This window comes from Pelophylax lessonae, assembly GCF_965119305.1.
Source record: "Pelophylax lessonae genome assembly, chromosome: 4".
Classification (NCBI taxonomy): Eukaryota; Metazoa; Chordata; class Amphibia; order Anura; family Ranidae; genus Pelophylax; species Pelophylax lessonae.
The window spans coordinates 72926948-72944214 of NC_138771.1; the positions used below are offsets into that span (position 1 = coordinate 72926948).

The window sequence follows — 17267 nt, forward strand, 5'->3', positions numbered from 1 at the left end:
TTACATTTTAAGTTGGGGGGGTGCCAGATATAGGATCCGCCCCGGGTGCCAAATGCTCTAGGTACGCCACTGCTTACTACTCCCCACTGGCTCTACTCTCTCTTCCATCCCACATGAAGTCACCAACAAATGCCTGGGATGGACTGGAGAGGAGGGCCAGCTGGGATCAAGGTACTACACTCGGGGTGACTTCAGGTGAGTCCAGACAAGAGTCCAAACCCACCCGAGCTATCCCACCTGAAAACTGGCCAAGCTGACAGCCAATAATAAGCATGTCCTACCCCGCAGCTGCATGCATGCAAGTTACATGTTGCTAGGAGCAAAAATGCCTCTGCCACTTAGGATTGGATGTTGGCTTTGATAACTTCTTACGCCTGAGCTCATCGCTTCCCTGGGCTGCACTGTAGATGGAGGAGGAGCAGTCTAGGTTCAGGCTCAGCAAGGCAGATGATCTACCCATCCGCCCCTGGTATAGATCAAATAGGCCTTCTAAAAAACAATGCTTGGACAGTGGTGGGAAGAGTATTATCCCACAGGTAGGGCTCTCCTGTATTGTAGATTGTTATAGCGGTAAATGTTTTGCTATTCAAGTGTATATGCAGTACCGGTCATATCAATTGTTTTTTTATTACCGTTATCATTAAGCTATTAACAGCATTGCATCAGATTACAGTGTTAAAAAAAATACTGTGACAGTGTGGTCTTTTTTTTTTTTCTTTTATAATTTCGTTATTTATTTCAGGTAACCTAACTACTGATATGTATATCAGGGATAGCTAAGAAGGAACAGGGACCCAAACCGGAGCATCCATAGGGGAACAGACTGCGTGGAAGAAAATAATGTAAAAGTAAAGAGGAGTAGAGGAAGGCCAAGTTGCAACAAAAATGCCAAGGCAGTCATGTATAGAAGTGACAGAACCAATGTGCATATTTATTGATAACAGGCATTTATATAGCACAGACAATTTAGGCAGCACTTTACATACTGTACATTCACATCAGTCCTTGTGCTAAAGGAGCTTACAATCTAAAGCTGGCCATAGACAAGTAGCTTTTTTTTTTTTTCTGTTCAGCCAGAGGGTTCGGACATTGTATTCTAACAGTAGAACCCACCGCTTTCAGCAGCTGCAGAACGACAAGTTTTCCAGTATGTCCCTTCCACATAAGTTGATCAAATGATTGACTTCTGTAGAGCAGGCACAGCCACAAACTGATTGAAATTCATCCAGTCCATACCAAGCCAGCCAAATTGACAAGCTTAAGGTCACTATCTCACATGCACACATACATTTACTACAGACAAATTTAGACAGGAGCCAACTAACCTACCCACAGGTCATTGGTTTACATTTTTATTGTATTACACCGCATTAAACATTTTCTTTCTGGCATGGACAACCACTGTACCTGACCATTATACCTTTATGAGCTTGTTAGATACCCCATTCCAAAACTATGTGTATAGGCATTACCACTTCAATACTGGGCATTTTCACCTTCCTGCCCAGGCTAATTTCCAGCTTTCAGCGCTGTCACACTTTGAATGACAATTGCTCGGTCATGCAACACTGTACCCAAATTTCATTGTTATAATTTTTTTAGAGAGCTTTCTTTTGGTGGTTTTTTATCACTACAGTTTTTTTTTCTTTTTGCTAAACAAATGAAAAAAAGTGAAAATTCTGAAAAAAAAAAAAAAAAAGTTCATTGTTTTGGTTATAAAATTTAGCAAAAAATTGGATTTTTCTTCTTCACTGATGTGCGCTGATGGAGGCTGCACCAATGATCAGTGCCCCCAATTATCAGTGTGCCGACAGCCTTGCTGGATATCAGCACTCCTTCCCCCCATATACACAACGCATGAGGAAAGGACTGACAATAACCAGCAAGCCTATTTACATGTGATAAGCTCTGACTGGACACAGCCCTTTACCTTGATCTGTGATCAGCTGTGTCCAAAGGTCATAGAGTACACCCGATGCATGCCGCAGGGGGGCAGAATTCTGGGGGAGGGGGGGGACGTCTATGTACACCCTCCCAGAACTAGAGTACCATGCGGTACCCATCTTTTGGCTATAGTGCCATACTAAAAAAGTGATTAAAACAGAACCTTACAGCCTGTACGATGTGTAGGCTCTTGCTATGATATGCACAGTAAGGGCTCATTCACGCAAGTGTCTAAAGTGCTACATTTAGATGCATACCGAGTATAGCTGCATCTAAATGTAGTACAATAGGAATCAATGAGGACAACTATGAATGAAATTTGGTCTATAGCAGTGTATAAAATAAAAAAAAAAAAAAAAAAAAACACAAAAAACACACTAAAGGACATAACTACATCCTTGTGTGACGCAGTGTACAAAACTTCACTAAATGTTGGTGAAAGCATTTTTTTTTTTTTTTCAGCAAAAGATTTTGCATGTTTCTTCTGCAGAAACACTGGTCCTGGTCGTATTTCTGCTTTAAGACATTTTAGATCACTTTCGTTTCACAGTTAACACTTTTCTGTCAGCCTCAGCATCCCTTTCAAAAGTTCTAAATGTCGAGGGGTTGAAAAGATTGGCTGATCACATGATTAATGCGATTTGCTGTCGCAGTGCTCACATCTTCAGGTAGGCGGTCCCACTAGCTATTAATCATTAGTGAGGGCCAAGAGCTGTCACTCACAGCTCGGTCTCTGTGCTGGGCGGGCATGTGCAGAGGGGGAATAGGGGGGGGGGGAGAGGGGGAGGGGGGGAGAAGAAGATGGGGAGAGGGGGGGGGAAGAGGGGGAGCAGGGGGGGGGAGAAGAGAAGATGGGGAGAGGGGGGGGGAAGAGGAGAGGGGGGGGAAGAGGGGGAAGGAGTGAAGGGTGCTTGAGCACCTGCCCCTTGATGCCCAAAGTGCCCTTTTGTCAAGGCAGACACCCAAGTCTCCCGCATTTGGGCTGCGGCTCCTTGACACCTGCAAGTGCCGCACAATAACCTGGCTGCCAGTATATCCCCCCATTTAGAACAGAGCCGATGTTTCCTGTATAGTTCCGGCTCCGTCCTGTCACAGGTGGAATGATATGAAATGCACTCCGCCTGTCAGAGGAAAGATACAGGAAGCATCGGCTCTGCATGCTACTGCCAGCGCCGCTCCTCACGCTCCAGCCTTGATGTGTCTCAGAGGAGCCAGCCTTTCCTTCTTTATTACTCTGTATAACAGAGAAGAAAAAGTCTTCAGGTTGGCACAACTTAAGACACAAAATATTTTTTACCTTTTAAACTTAAAATAGTCTTTGTTTCTTTTTCAAAGCTGCATCACAGCATTTTTCTGCCCTATCAATACAGAATCATCCGTATCGATACGTGTATCTGGAAGGAATGCGTCACAAAACATTGCTGTATTGATATTTTGAGCACAGCCTATTTAAAGCTCTGTTCCATGTGCCCCTTTTATACTCTGAGCACCTTCCCCTCCAAAAGGTCTCTACACGGCCCTGGTGCTGGGAACAGGGCCGCTGATAGGGGGGAACCACCAGCCCTCTTGTAGGGGGCCTGAGCACACAGGGGGGGGCCCACACAGAGAGGGGGATTAGTGATGGACAACAAATACAGAAATCTTCCTCCAGCACCTGAATCTGATCTCTCCCTCTCCCTGCTATCAGCTTTTATCTGCTGAGAAAGAGACAATCGTCCCTCACTAATCCCCCTCCCTGTGTGGGCCCCCCTCCCAGCACTTATCTCTGCTCAGGAGTTTATTTGTAAATTGTAACTTTGTTTCTCTCTCTCTGTCTCTCTGATCACTGAGCTCCAACTGCCCAGCCTGTATATTTTTCTCATCTCATCTTCTTTTTTATTTAACATAGTTTTTTTTTTAGATTTAGCAGGAATTATGCGAGTTATGTTATATTTGTATCTGCTAATAGTGATTTTGTTGTAATTTTAGCTAAATATATCTTTAATATTTTCTTGAGGGGGCCCTGTCAGGTAGTCTGTACGGGGCCCCGCGATTTCTAACAGCAGCCCTGGCTGGGAACACTCTCTCAGCATAGAAATGTCGGCCACCCAGTGACACATATACGCAGGCATTAAAGTCCACCATTTTGCACATATGTTAGGCAGTCGTAAAGGGGTTAAAGCTTATAAACCAATGTTTTCATACACCTGGAGAGTACTTAATTACAATAAAAAAAAAATACAAAATATCTGATTAAATAGGTATGCATCCCCTCTAAAGGCCCTTTCACACTGATCAGTTTTTCTTCCCTTCTTGCCCCAACTAAAAGTGGAAGAAAAAGGCATGACCATTAAATCCTATGAAACCCTTCACACCAGTCAGTTGTGGTTTTTAAAGTCCTGTATGCTGCATTTTTGATGCAGTAAAGAGGAGAAAAAAAAAAAAAAAAAACGCACCTCTCCATTGAAATTATTGGAAAACACATCACCAATGAGGCATAAACACACCTGCCGTTGCATTTTTGGTGGGTTTTTTTTTTTTTAGTTACACATCCTTTTTTCTCAGGTGCAAAATGCACCAGAAATGCGTCAAAAACACTTATGTGTTTTTACTGCATTTTTGCAACAGTGTGAAAGCAGCCTAAATCATCACAGGTCAATTAATGGTTTTCCCAAAGTCACAGAATACATTACTTGCAGATCACCCGTGGGTTGCTGATTTGTTTTCATGAATTGTTCTATGAAATGTGCATCTGGAAGGCCCAACTTGAAACATGAATACATACTGAGGAGGAGTGAGCATTAAAATCTCCATGGAAGTGGTACTGTAAACCATGATGGCAAAGGAACAATCAAAGCAGCTTCATGGAAAAAAAGGCAATTAAAAAGCACAAGACAGGGGCATACAAAAACATTTCCAAGTCTAATGCCTCGTACACACGCAACGATTAACGGCCGACCGATCGTCCGACTTTTGTCCAGAGTGGTGTTTTGTTGGTTGGAATGTGCCTAGACTGCACACGAATTTTCTCGGCCAACAAAAATCAACTTCTGAAGTGATGTCATGTGCTGGTTTACTTTCTTTGTGTTTTTTCTTCTCTGAGCATGCCCAGACTTGCTTATCAGATTTTTGTCTGCCGAAATCTGTACTGACGGACGGAAAATCGGCCGTTGTGTTGTTGGCCAACAAAAATTTTATAGCCTGCACACCAGATTTTTTTCGGCCGAAAACTCGGAGTCGGTTGTCGGAAGCATCATACTAACAAGCCGAAAAACGGCCGATCGGACGTTGGCCGAAAATTCCCGGCCAATAATCGATGCGTGTGTACGAGGCATTAAGCTGGCCATACATCGATTTTTTTTTTTTTTTCTTTGATCAGCTCAATGGCTGATTAATTGGAAAAAAGAAAAAAAAAAGCCATATCAATTTCTCCATCCACACATTCGAGGTGGATGGATGAATCCTCCCTGCTGCGCTACTGTATTAGGAAAGGGGGACTCCCCCACTGTCAGAAAACACTGAACTGCGCTGCAGCACTGACTGAACAAACATTTTCCAGCTGAACCGGCCAAATGTTACATTAATTATTAGGAATTGAACAGAGTATTAAACAACTGTCGATCTGCCAAGTCCAGGCTAACCACAAAAAGCGATTCACCGTGCAAAAAGGAGACTAGTGAGGGAGGCCACTCAATTGACTCGATGAAGGTTTTATTTTAAAATGTATTCATTTTATTTCCATTCACTTTGCAAATAAATTTTTTCACTCTAAAGAGAACATTTCTGTTAATATAGGTCAGCCCTGGAGTTAGAATCTTATGTGGCAGAGACTATGCCTAAATCTGTGGCGCAAGAGCAAAAGAACAGGAATATGACAAAAAGGACACTTACAATGGAACTTCACCCAAAAGGGGAAGTTCTGCTTGTTTGCAACCCCCCCCCCCCCCACTTCCTCTTTAAGGTTTTTTTTTTTTACGGGGGGTGCCTGGTTTTAACAGATACCTGCTTCAACCACCGGCCGAAGCGCTGCGGCAGGTGATTCAAGCAGAAGTTCCCCCGCAGCCTTCTGGAACACATCACCAGAAGACTGTGGTACCATTCACAAAGTGCATGTGCAGTGGGAAACCGGCTGTGAAGCCAGAAGGCTTCACAGCTGGTTTTCCTTTGTTAGGATGCCGATGCCTGGACCCAAAGAGGATTGAAGAATCGGCTCAGGTAAAGACAGCGCTGGATCCCTGGACAGGGAAGTGTCCTTATATTAGGCAGCTGCAGGATTTGTAGCTGCTGACAACTTTTTTTTTTTTACGGGGAGACTGGAGCTCCTCTTCTGCTAAAATGCACATAACTATTCACCTTTAGTTGGCAAAGTGTATATAGTAAAGTAATTTGGAATATGTTGCTTTGTCCGATGAACTTTTTGGCCAACATTTGTTTGGCCAATGTCTGGCTTGAGCACATCATCCCCACTATGAAGCATGGTGGTGATAGCATCATCTTGTAGAGATGCATCTCTGCACCAGTAGTCAACAGAGAAAGTTTGACCGCACTCAGGAGTAGATGAAAAATGGAAGAGTTTTATTCCCCATAAACTTGACTACATGACAATGCTTCACACAGACATGGGACAGGTTAACGCGTTTCACGATTCCACAGATCGCTAACTGAGTGGTTATGAGTAAGCATTGTCATGTATTCAAGTTTATGGGGAATAAAACTCTTCCATTTTTCATCTACTCCTGAGTGCGGTTAAACTTTCTCTGTTGACTATTGGATTACTGGATGGCGGATCCGACCTGCACCGGAGTGCTTTGCCTCACCTGAGCGGCTTTCTTCGGTTATCTAAGTTGCATCTCTGCACCAGCCTTTGCAAGGCTTGTGAGGGGTTGAAGGTAGTCTCTATGTAGCTTTATCCCTTCAGATTAGGAAAGCCTGTTTTGCTGTTCCAGCAGGACTTCGCCCCTGTGGGCAAACCAAAGCACAATTTGATGAGCCTGGTGTGGAAGAACTTGAATAGCCTGCTCAAAGTCCTGACCTCAGCAATACTGAACGCCTTTGAGATGAATCCCTGTCCTGGAATTCACCTCCGGTCAAGTAGTTTCCAAAGTAAACGCCTGACCTCACAATTCCCCTTACCCACACATACTAACAGACACGCTTCAAAATATTGTAGAAAGCCTTCCCAGAAGAGTGAAGGCTGTTATACCGACAAAAGGGGGTTGATGGCAACTCCATACTAAAGCCCATATAAGTGTAATGGTCAGGTGTCTGTATAGCATTAGTCTCTAATACGATCCCATGATACATTATGCCACTTTACATGTACTACAGTGTGCAATATACATGATGTGCAATTAACCTCGAATGAAGTGCAAAGTAAGGCACTGGGCTTTTCAAGCATAATCATTGTTGGAGGTTTAATTTTACTTGGTGGCCACAAACACATTAAACTGTAATATCTGCCATAATAAAAGTCATTTAAAAATAATCTTGATTTGTTAAAGCTCAACATAGCAAAATATATATATTTTTTATATTTTAGTACAGAGGTCGTCCTCTTCTTAGGCTCATAGCAAAACAGAAAGAGCAATGAACAACTTTTCAGTCCAGTATTTAAAACAATTTGATACATATGCAGTACCGTTTTTGGATTGATCGTGTAAACAAAAAGGAGGTAGATAATCAAGGTAAGTTTTTAAAAAAAAAATACTGTAGAGGTTTCAGTATCAGCCTAAAAACCTGAGTGCTGCCATAGCGGAGAACCCCAGCAGTATGAAAATGACTTTAGGTAGACGCCATTTGCTTGAGTTTAGTTCGTGCGGCAAGATCTCTAAAAAGGTTATATAGACAAATGTCCCAGCAGCCAAGCCTTCTAGAGTACTCTGAACCAGACCACTTCCAGCTGCTTGATTCTGAATCACCCCAATTCCTATAGCAATACCAATTGGTGACATTAGTGCAAACATGACAATGGACAGCACAAACCATTGTGTCTTTACATTGCTCTGCATTAAAAGCAGGGATAGGCTGACTGCAATTATACTCTTATGAATGAGGATTGCAATGGCTATCTGTAGAACCTCTGACTGGGCACTTTGTAGTCCAATGGCAATCCCTTCAAATATAGAATGCAGAGACAATGACAAGATGAGGATAAAACACCGGAAGGAGGAGTGAGCATTGAAATCCACGTGGAAATGGCGTCCTGGGCGTTCAACATCGTGATTCTGACCACCATGGGAATGGGAATGTGAGTTTACTTCTACAGCCGGAGAATAGGAAGGGCTGGGTAACAGTGGTGCTCTCTCTTCGGTCATACTATGACTACATTCCAGGACAATGCGTTCTATAATCAGGACAAGCAGGACTCCGGCCCCCAAGATGAACTCTGGTAGAGGATAATTTGTCTAAAGAAAAAAAAGAACATAAATCAGATTTTATAGCCCGTCCTCTAAATCTAAAGTAAAAGCTTTTCTTTATTTTAGTCTAACTTCAGTCCTTTGCTTGTCTTTATCCAGCTCTTTTCCTGACACCTATGACAGGGCACTATACCTCCCACTGACACACAACAATCTGAAACTATTCCTCCCACTGACAGACACCAGCCATGGGGGGATTATTCCTCCCAACGACACCAGCCATGGGGGGATTATTCCTCCCAACGACACCAGCCATGGGGGGATTATTCCTCCCAACGACACCAGCCATGGGGGGATTATTCCTCCCAACTACACCAGCCATGGGGGGATTATTCCTCCCAACGACACCAGCCATGGGGGGATTATTCCTCCCAACGACACCAGCCATGGGGGGATTATTCCTCCCAACGACACCAGCCATGGGGGGATTATTCCTCCCAACGACACCAGCCATGGGGAAGATTATTCCTCCCAACGACACCAGCCATGGGGAAGATTATTCCTCCCAACGACACCAGCCATGGGGGGATTATTCCTCCCAACGACACCAGCCATGGGGGGATTATTCCTCCCAACGACACCAGCCATGGGGAAGATTATTCCTCCCAACGACACCAGCCATGGGGGGATTATTCCTCCCAACGACACCAGCCATGGGGGGATTATTCCTCCCAACGACACCAGCCATGGGGAAGATTATTCCTCCCAACGACACCAGCCATGGGGAAGATTATTCCTCCCAACGACACCAGCCATGGGGGGATTATTCCTCCCAACGACACCAGCCATGGGGGGATTATTCCTCCCAACGACACCAGCCATGGGGGGGATTATTCCTCCCAACGACACCAGCCATGGGGGGGGGATTATTCCTCCCAACGACACCAGCCATGGGGGGGGGGATTATTCCTCCCAACGACACCAGCCATGGGGGGGATTATTCCTCCCACTGACATCAGCCATGGGGGGGATTATTCCTCCCACTGACATCAGCCATGGGGGATTATTCCTCCCACTGACATCAGCCATGGGGGATTATTCCTCCCACTGACACCAAAGATGAAGCACTACTCCTCCCACTGATGCCAATCATGGGGCACTATTCCTCCCACTGATGCTAACCATGGGGCACTATTCCTCCCACTGATGCCAACCATGGGGCACTATTCCTCCCACTGACGCCAACCATGGGGCACTATTCCTCCCACTGACGCCAACCATGGGGCACTATTCCTCCCACTGACGCCAACCATGGGGCACTATTCCTCCCACTGACGCCAACCATGGGGCACTATTCCTCTTACTGACACCAAACATGGGGTACCATTTCTCCCACTGACACAAACTATGGGGCACTATTCCTCACACTAACATTAACGATGGGGCACTACACCTTCTAAAAAACACCAATATATATATATATTTCTCCCACTGACCCCAAAAGGTGGGGCAGTATTTCTAACAGTGACACAAACCATGGGGCAGTATTCTTCCCACTGACACGAAAGATGAGGCACTACACCTTCTAAAAAACACCAATATTGGGGCACTATTCCACTTACTGACACCAACGATAGGGCACTAGTATTCCCACTCACACCAAAGATGGGGTACTATTCCTTCAATAGACATTTTCTACTTCCACTGGCCACAGTTTGGGCCCCCCCTGAAGTCTGAAGGGTAGTAAAATGGTCCTTTGTTTAGAAAATGTGGATAGTATGAACTTTCTGTATATGGTAGGAACAGCCCAGGCTAGTTTCCCTATTTGCAATAGTGTTATATGGTAGGGCATAGATTTATTCTCTTTTGCAATAAATTCTTCATCTCTGATTGAAATGTACAACCTTTTACGTACCTCAAAGCCTGACCTGAAACTTCCTAGGACGCTGCTAAAGAAGGCCCAGCTATCACTGTTCATCCTCACCATCACAGTAGTGAGCTCCCTCGGATTTAAATCTTCTCACATGCGCTCTCTCTCCCTGATGCAGTAGCTCCAAGCTCAAAGTTTGAGAGCTCACTCTTGTGCTTAATTTTGATGAGAAATCACTTTGAAAAAACACTCCACTAGTATGTTAAACCTCAGCCATCTTGAGTAAATGCAGAGGATTCACTTGCATTTACTTCCTGGAATCCATCTGCTCTTAGCTCAGACATGCAGGAAGGACGGTGTGCTTATCAGAGAAAGACCCTCCTACCCATGAAAGAAAAAAAAAAAAAAAAAAGAAAAAAAGAAAAGCGTAAAGGTCCATGAAGATTCCTAGGATGACAATTTTGGCCTAGGCCAGAAACCATGAAGCAACTAAAGAAATGTAAAGAAAATAAAAAAAGTAAATATAAAATATACCTTTCTATCCATTTACTAATGCTAGCAGCATAAGGATTAAAAATAGTGTTAAATGAGAGGATTCAGTTCCTCTTTAAAAATACCGCGGAGGGACAGAGAAGGAAGTGGCCCATGGTGAGACTTATAGTTCTAAGAAGACAGGAGAAAAAGTGGGTCAAAGTGGTTCTACAAAAGGCAGAAAGGGCTGCAGTGCTGGAACATGCACTACAAAGACATTATGGTGCAAGTGGGACATATTGGAATGTGAAGTTTTACATAAATAAGGTCTGATGTGGGGAAATATGGACATACAGTGCCTTGAAAAAGTATTCATACCCCTTGACATTTTCCACATTTTGTCATGTTACAACCAAAAACGTAAATGTATTTTTTGGAATTTTTTGTGATAGACCAACACAAAGTGGTACATTATTGTGAAGTGTAAGGGAACAGGAACGGGTCACATACCTTAAATATGAGGGTTACATGTAACATTGTCAGCGTCAAACCCCCCCCCCCCCTTGTGGCAGCGAGCCAGGGATCGTCTCCCCATATTTGCTGCCACAATTCAAAGAGAACGCTCCCATGGCTGCATCACTGATCCCTGTGAATGATTGAACTACAAGTACCCCTACAGCCTTTGTGGCTGTCGGCTTGTAGTTCTCAAACTACCACGGCACTCTCAAGCTCTCTTGGTAATTCTGGGATTCTTCCTGCCAGTGTAAAACTGCCTGCCTGTATGATGTACTGGCAGAGCGCTTACACGTCTGCAGGAGACCTGCATGGCATCAGCGATTTTCTCCCAAATCTAAAAATAGTAAAATGCACATTTTTTTTTTTTTACCTGTAAAAATAAAAATAAAAAAAATTCATTTATTGTTTTTTGTTAACTGCTTCCGAACCGCCCGCCGCACATTTACTGCAGCAGGCTGGCCCTCCTGCATGAACCAATGTAGCCCTACATCGGTCGGGCACTTGGTGCTGGGGAGCGAGGAAAGCCGGCAGGTCCACCATCATTCCCCGCTGAGAGAGAAGAACGGTCAGCTGTTGTAAACAATGCCGACCGTTCTTCTCTCTGAAATGATCACAAAGCGCCTGTGATCCTTCCATATAGGATCACATGTCTCTATGGTCACTTCAAAAGCCGCACCCCCCCCCCCCCCACAGTTAGTAAACACTCCCCTAGGCTCACATGTAACCCTTTGATCACCAACTAGGTTAACCCCTTCCCTGCCAGTGTCATTATTACAGTAACACTGCATATTTTTAGCACTGATTACTGTAGTAATGTCACTGGTCCCCCCAAAAAAGTGTCAAAAAAATGAGTTAGGGGTCAGATCTGTCCGCCGCAATGTCGCAGTCCTGCTAAAAAGATCGTCGCCATTACTAGTAAAAAAAAATACAATTAATAAAAATTACAAATCTTTCCCCTAGTTTGTAGACACAATAACTTTGGCGCAAACCCCAATCAAAATACGCTTATTGCAATTTTTTCCCTCAAAAATACATAGAAAACAAATTGCCCTAAAAAGGATGAAAAATGTGATTCTTATTTTTTTGGGGGGAATGTTTTATAGCAGAATGTGAAAAATCGTTTTTTTTTTCCAGAATTGTTGCTCTTTTTTGGTTTATAGCGCAAAAAATAAAAAAAATTTGCAGAAGTGATCAAATACCACCAAAAAAAAGCTCTATTTGTGGGAAAAAAAAAGGACATCAATTTTATTTGGGTACAGCGTGGCACAACCGTGCAATTGTCTGTTAAAGTAACGCAGTGCCGAAATCGCAAAAAAAATGGCCTGGTCATTAAGGGGGCAAATCCATCCGGTCCAGACGTGGTTAACTGGCAACTGACACCCAAATAAAATAATGTCCCTTTTCCCACAAATTGAGCTTTCTTTTGGTGGTATTTGATCACCTGTGTGATTTTTATTTTTTGCGCTATAAACAAAATATAGACCGACAATTTTGAAAAAAAAAAATTTATATATATATATATATATATATATATATATATATATATATATATATATATATATATATATATATATATATATATATATATATATATATATTTTTTTTTTTTTTTACTTTCAGCCATAAAAAAAAAAAAAAAATCAAAATTTCTTCACCAATTTATGCAAATATGTATTCTGTCACATATTTTTTTTTTTTTTAACCAAAATCAGAATAAGCGTATATTAAATTAGTTTGCACAAAAGGTATAGGGTCTACAAACTATGGGATAGATTTATGGACTTTTTTTTTTCTTTACTAGTAATGGCGGTGATCAGCGATTTTTAGCGGGACTGTGACATTGCGCCGGACAAATCTGACACTAAATGACGCTTTTTGGGGGACCAGTGCTAGACAAAAAAAAAAAAAAAAAAAAAATAGCACTGTCACTGTACTAATGACACTGGCAGGGAAAGGGTTAACATCAGGGACGACCAAAGGATTGAATGTGTTCCCTGGGAGTGCTTGCTAACTGTGTGGGGGATGCTTTGACTGGAGGAAGACAGATCTGTGTTCCTGCTGAACAGAAACAAAAGATCTCCATCTTCCCCCTGACAGAATGGTGATCTGCCTTGTTTACATAGGCAGACTGCCGCTCTGTCAGCCTCAGTAACGTTTGAGAGTCCAATAGTAGCCAAACAAAGCGGTTTGCCGGCGGTGCATACGAGCGTCCCGCGATTTGCAATGCTGTAGAATCGCGGCGACTCTGCTCGCAATCCCATACGCCAGTATGTGAACGGAGCCTAATATTCCTTTTTCTTCACTTTCTGTAAAATAATAACAAATTTGAAACCTTCTTCTTGATGTTTTGATTTGGAATAGACTGTGCGGTGTTCCCAATGCATTTATGTGTCTGGAAATAAAAGCCATTAGAAGGATTTTGAGCTTTATTCATTTTTCTAAACCCACTGCTATTATTTTTAACACACTGTACATGTTTGTATTCAGGACAGCGACTCACTAAATAGTATAGAGGAAGATAACTGCTCCAAGGCATAACCCTTCCATAGTAATCAGGAATGACAAGGCCTATACTTGTCTTCTGACCGGCTCCCTTTAACACACACCCTGCAATTTATTCAATAAGACGTACAATTATTTTCTCTTTCACCATAGCCTCCTTCATGTCACTGAGAAAGTCAGGAACGATATCCAGCAGACAGGCGGCTAAGAACACTCCCCCAGCTATGCAACTAATAAAGCTGATCCACATCTGATGGATCTCTGAAAAAGAAACAAAAAAAAGTTTTGGTTAGTATACAAGGAAATTGGATACAGAGGAATTACCTACCTTGATCATTCTTTGACTGTAGCTAAATGACCCACCAAACACTCCAGGGGGGCTCTGGTGACATCACACTATCCACCTCGCCCAATCAGAGAATGCTTGGGAAAATGCAAAGAGATCTCTGAATGGTGCCTGAGCTGAACGGTCAACCTCCTGCGTTCACAATGCAGCAGGGCAGCCACATCACAAGGCCCCAAAGCTGGTGATCAGGGCCATCTTACTGAATGGGCATACTGGGCAGTTGCCCGGGGGCCCCACTTGGCCAGGGGGCCCCTCCTGCCCAGCGACCTAGCCCCAGCCAAGTATTAGTCCTTAGTCCCATGTGCATCCCACCGCCGAACTTAGCAGCTGGCAAGCGTCTGTTGGCCCTGTGCTGCTGCCAGGCCACTTGGGCTGTGGAGGGGGAGCCCACAACTGCAGGAATGCCTGTCTGCCTCCATGGGAACAGTCACACGCAGGCCAGTCGAGTCTGACTCCTGTCCGTGTGTGTGTTCACTGAACTTGGAAGCTGTCATTAGCCTGGCACTGCTGTACCAATAAATATTGCCTTATCAATAATTTGCATTTTTATTCTTGTGGGTGATTGTGTAGGCAGAGCCCCAGTGCACTGCATTGCCCGGGGCTCTTTAATGCTCTTAAGATGGCACTGCTGGTGATCACTGGAGTAGCGGTGTATATTACACAGATTTCCAGCTTCCAGAAGGATTCCACAGGTATGGTACATGCATAGTTACATTGGGCCAAACTGGACCAATGCAACTATGTAAAAACATTCATCATTAAATTCATCTTCAGCATTCCATTTTGGTCAACTCCCAGCCACCAGCCAGGGATTGGACAACGAAGGAGCAGCAGATGACTGATGAGGTCATCTTGCTGCTCACTTTGCTGTTTCCTTTGTGTCAGCATGATCCTTATCAGCACATGTAGCATACCAAGTGCTGCCCCTCCCTCTTCCTTGGGCGCTTACGTGGGGGAATTGTAAGAGGCGGATTTCAAGTTAAAGTTGGTAACTTACAAAAAAAAAAGTAAATTTAAACTACAGTTATGTGACGGTACTCACTGTCACTGGGAGTGAAAGACAGCAACTTAATGGTTTGGATTGCTTCAAATGGGTTCTGTGTTTACTTATGATAATGTGTATTGAACTTCAATGTCACAGACAGGCTCTCCCTATTGTTTGTGTATTGAGGTGAGATGTGTATTCTGTTAAACCTGTCTGTCCCATTGTTAATTGTTAATGAACTCCAATATTGTTCTGTCCAGATGGCTAGATAATTAGTTCAGGTTAATTCTAGTTCTGTATACAATTTCATTTGCATATGATAATGTAATCAGGCAACCCCTGACCTGTGTGTGGTAATCTGATCAGGAGGTGGGGGGGGGGGGGATGTGGTCATGGGTATATAAATTGAATGTGAAACTGTTCAATAAAAAGGGGAAGGTTCCAAAACTTATACAAGCTAAGTTGTCGGCTAGCTTTGTATGGGGGCGGCTCGAAAATCTGATATCTATGTTCACGACTGGGGAGGAAGCCATATACTGACGGAAGTCCACAAGTACAGCGTGGGTTGAGGTTCCGTTACAGTGATCAATTTGATATAGAACATTTTTATACTTGCTTGGTTTCACCTTCTGTTAGAGAGAAAATGTATTTTCACTAGAAAAGGTCATATTTCAGAGTTTGTCAAGTCATCTTTGTGATAAAGAACACTAAAAGCCCTCATTCCAGAGAATATATATATATATATATATATATATATATATATATATATATATACATACATACATACATACATACACACACACACACATATACATACAGGTCCCTCTCAAAAAATTAGCATATTGTGATAAAGTTGATTATTTTCTGTAATGTACTGATAAACATTAGACTTTCATATATTTTAGATTCATTACACACAACTGAAGTAGTGCAAGCCTTTTATTGTTTTAATATTGATGATTTTGGCATACAGCTCATGAAAACCCCAAATTCCTATCTCAAAAAATTAGCATATTTCATCCGACCAATAAAAAAAAAGTGGGAAATGGAAGGAGATGGCGCTGCTTATTCTATAAAGTGCAAGTGGATAAGTTAATAAATAGATATGGTTGAGGAATAAATATATGAATTGATCGTGAGAGGATAAAAATCGATAAACGAAGTAAAAAATAATAAATGAGATATTTAAAATGGTGAAATAAAAATCCACATATGAATATGAGCTAGAAATATAAAAGCAATGCGGTTCCGGTTTCCAGTTGGAATGCATTGCTTTCCAGGACGCCAACACCTCGCTGTTTACCTATTGCACTATTGTTAGTACCCATTTTTTTACTGCTGGAATTAATAAACATCTCAAACGATATTACACTATCAAGCTCTTTTTCATTCCCCACTATCCTCCCATCCATATACATTTGAGTGGCTATATCTGATTACCCCACGGAACGGTGGATACCCCGCCAACTGACCCAGGACCCCACCACTGGACCCCACCTAGGACACCCGAGCAATCCCGCGGACCCCATACTACATTTCCCCCAGGAAGGGAATCACCGTACAGAGCCAGGACCAAAGAGTTATATCTACAGTACCCGCTCTATACCCCTGTGTGGGGTGGGTACATCTGGTGAGTAGGTCTTTCTACTAGGGGCCTTCCCGCCACTCGCCAGTCACCCACCTTGGGGGGTCACCGTAAGTTACTACTTACCCATCACTCCTTTTGGACACCATCACCCATTTACGGATTTATCTCAACATATGAACTGATTGGATATCACTTTTTATTGCACGTTCATCAGTTTCCCGCACATTTATTATATTCTTTTGTCTGTATTGCTTTTTGCACATACACCAATTTATGGACTCATTTTATCATATGAGCTAATCATCACCTCTTGTTACAATTTGTATCAGTTTCCCGCACATTTACTTTCTTTTTTGAAAAGTTTCCCGCGCATTTATTTATTTCACCCAATATTTTTTCTTGCACTAATTTATTTATTGTATTCACGTAAGCACTATTTGCCAGCTCACTTATCACCACCGTCACCCTTCTTTCTACGTATTGCTTTTAGTGCATATTTATCCAGACTGTCATATAGTCAGCTTTATATATATATATATATATATATATATATATATATATATATATATATATATATATATGAAGTCTTATTTATTGTAGCATTCTGCACTTTATATTATGCCCTCTGGTGGTAGGTATATATATATATATATATATATATATATATATATATATATATATATATATATATATATATATATATATATATA

The 17267-nt window shown here is 42.5% G+C and overlaps 1 protein-coding gene across 1 annotated transcript in view; it reads right to left on the reverse strand.

Moving 5' to 3' along the window:
- Positions 1-7600: 7600 nt before the first annotated feature.
- The window catches only part of LOC309554994 (zinc transporter ZIP1-like), a 32584-nt gene continuing 22917 nt past the window's right edge, over positions 7601-17267 (reverse strand). Inside the window, exons 2-3 of the mRNA XM_082256798.1 lie at positions 13769-13899; positions 7601-8327 (exon numbers count right to left, since the gene is read on the reverse strand). Of these exons, the coding sequence (XP_082112924.1) occupies positions 7647-8327; positions 13769-13899 (812 nt within the window). The 3' untranslated portion in view covers positions 7601-7646. The remainder of the gene's footprint in view (positions 8328-13768; positions 13900-17267) is intronic.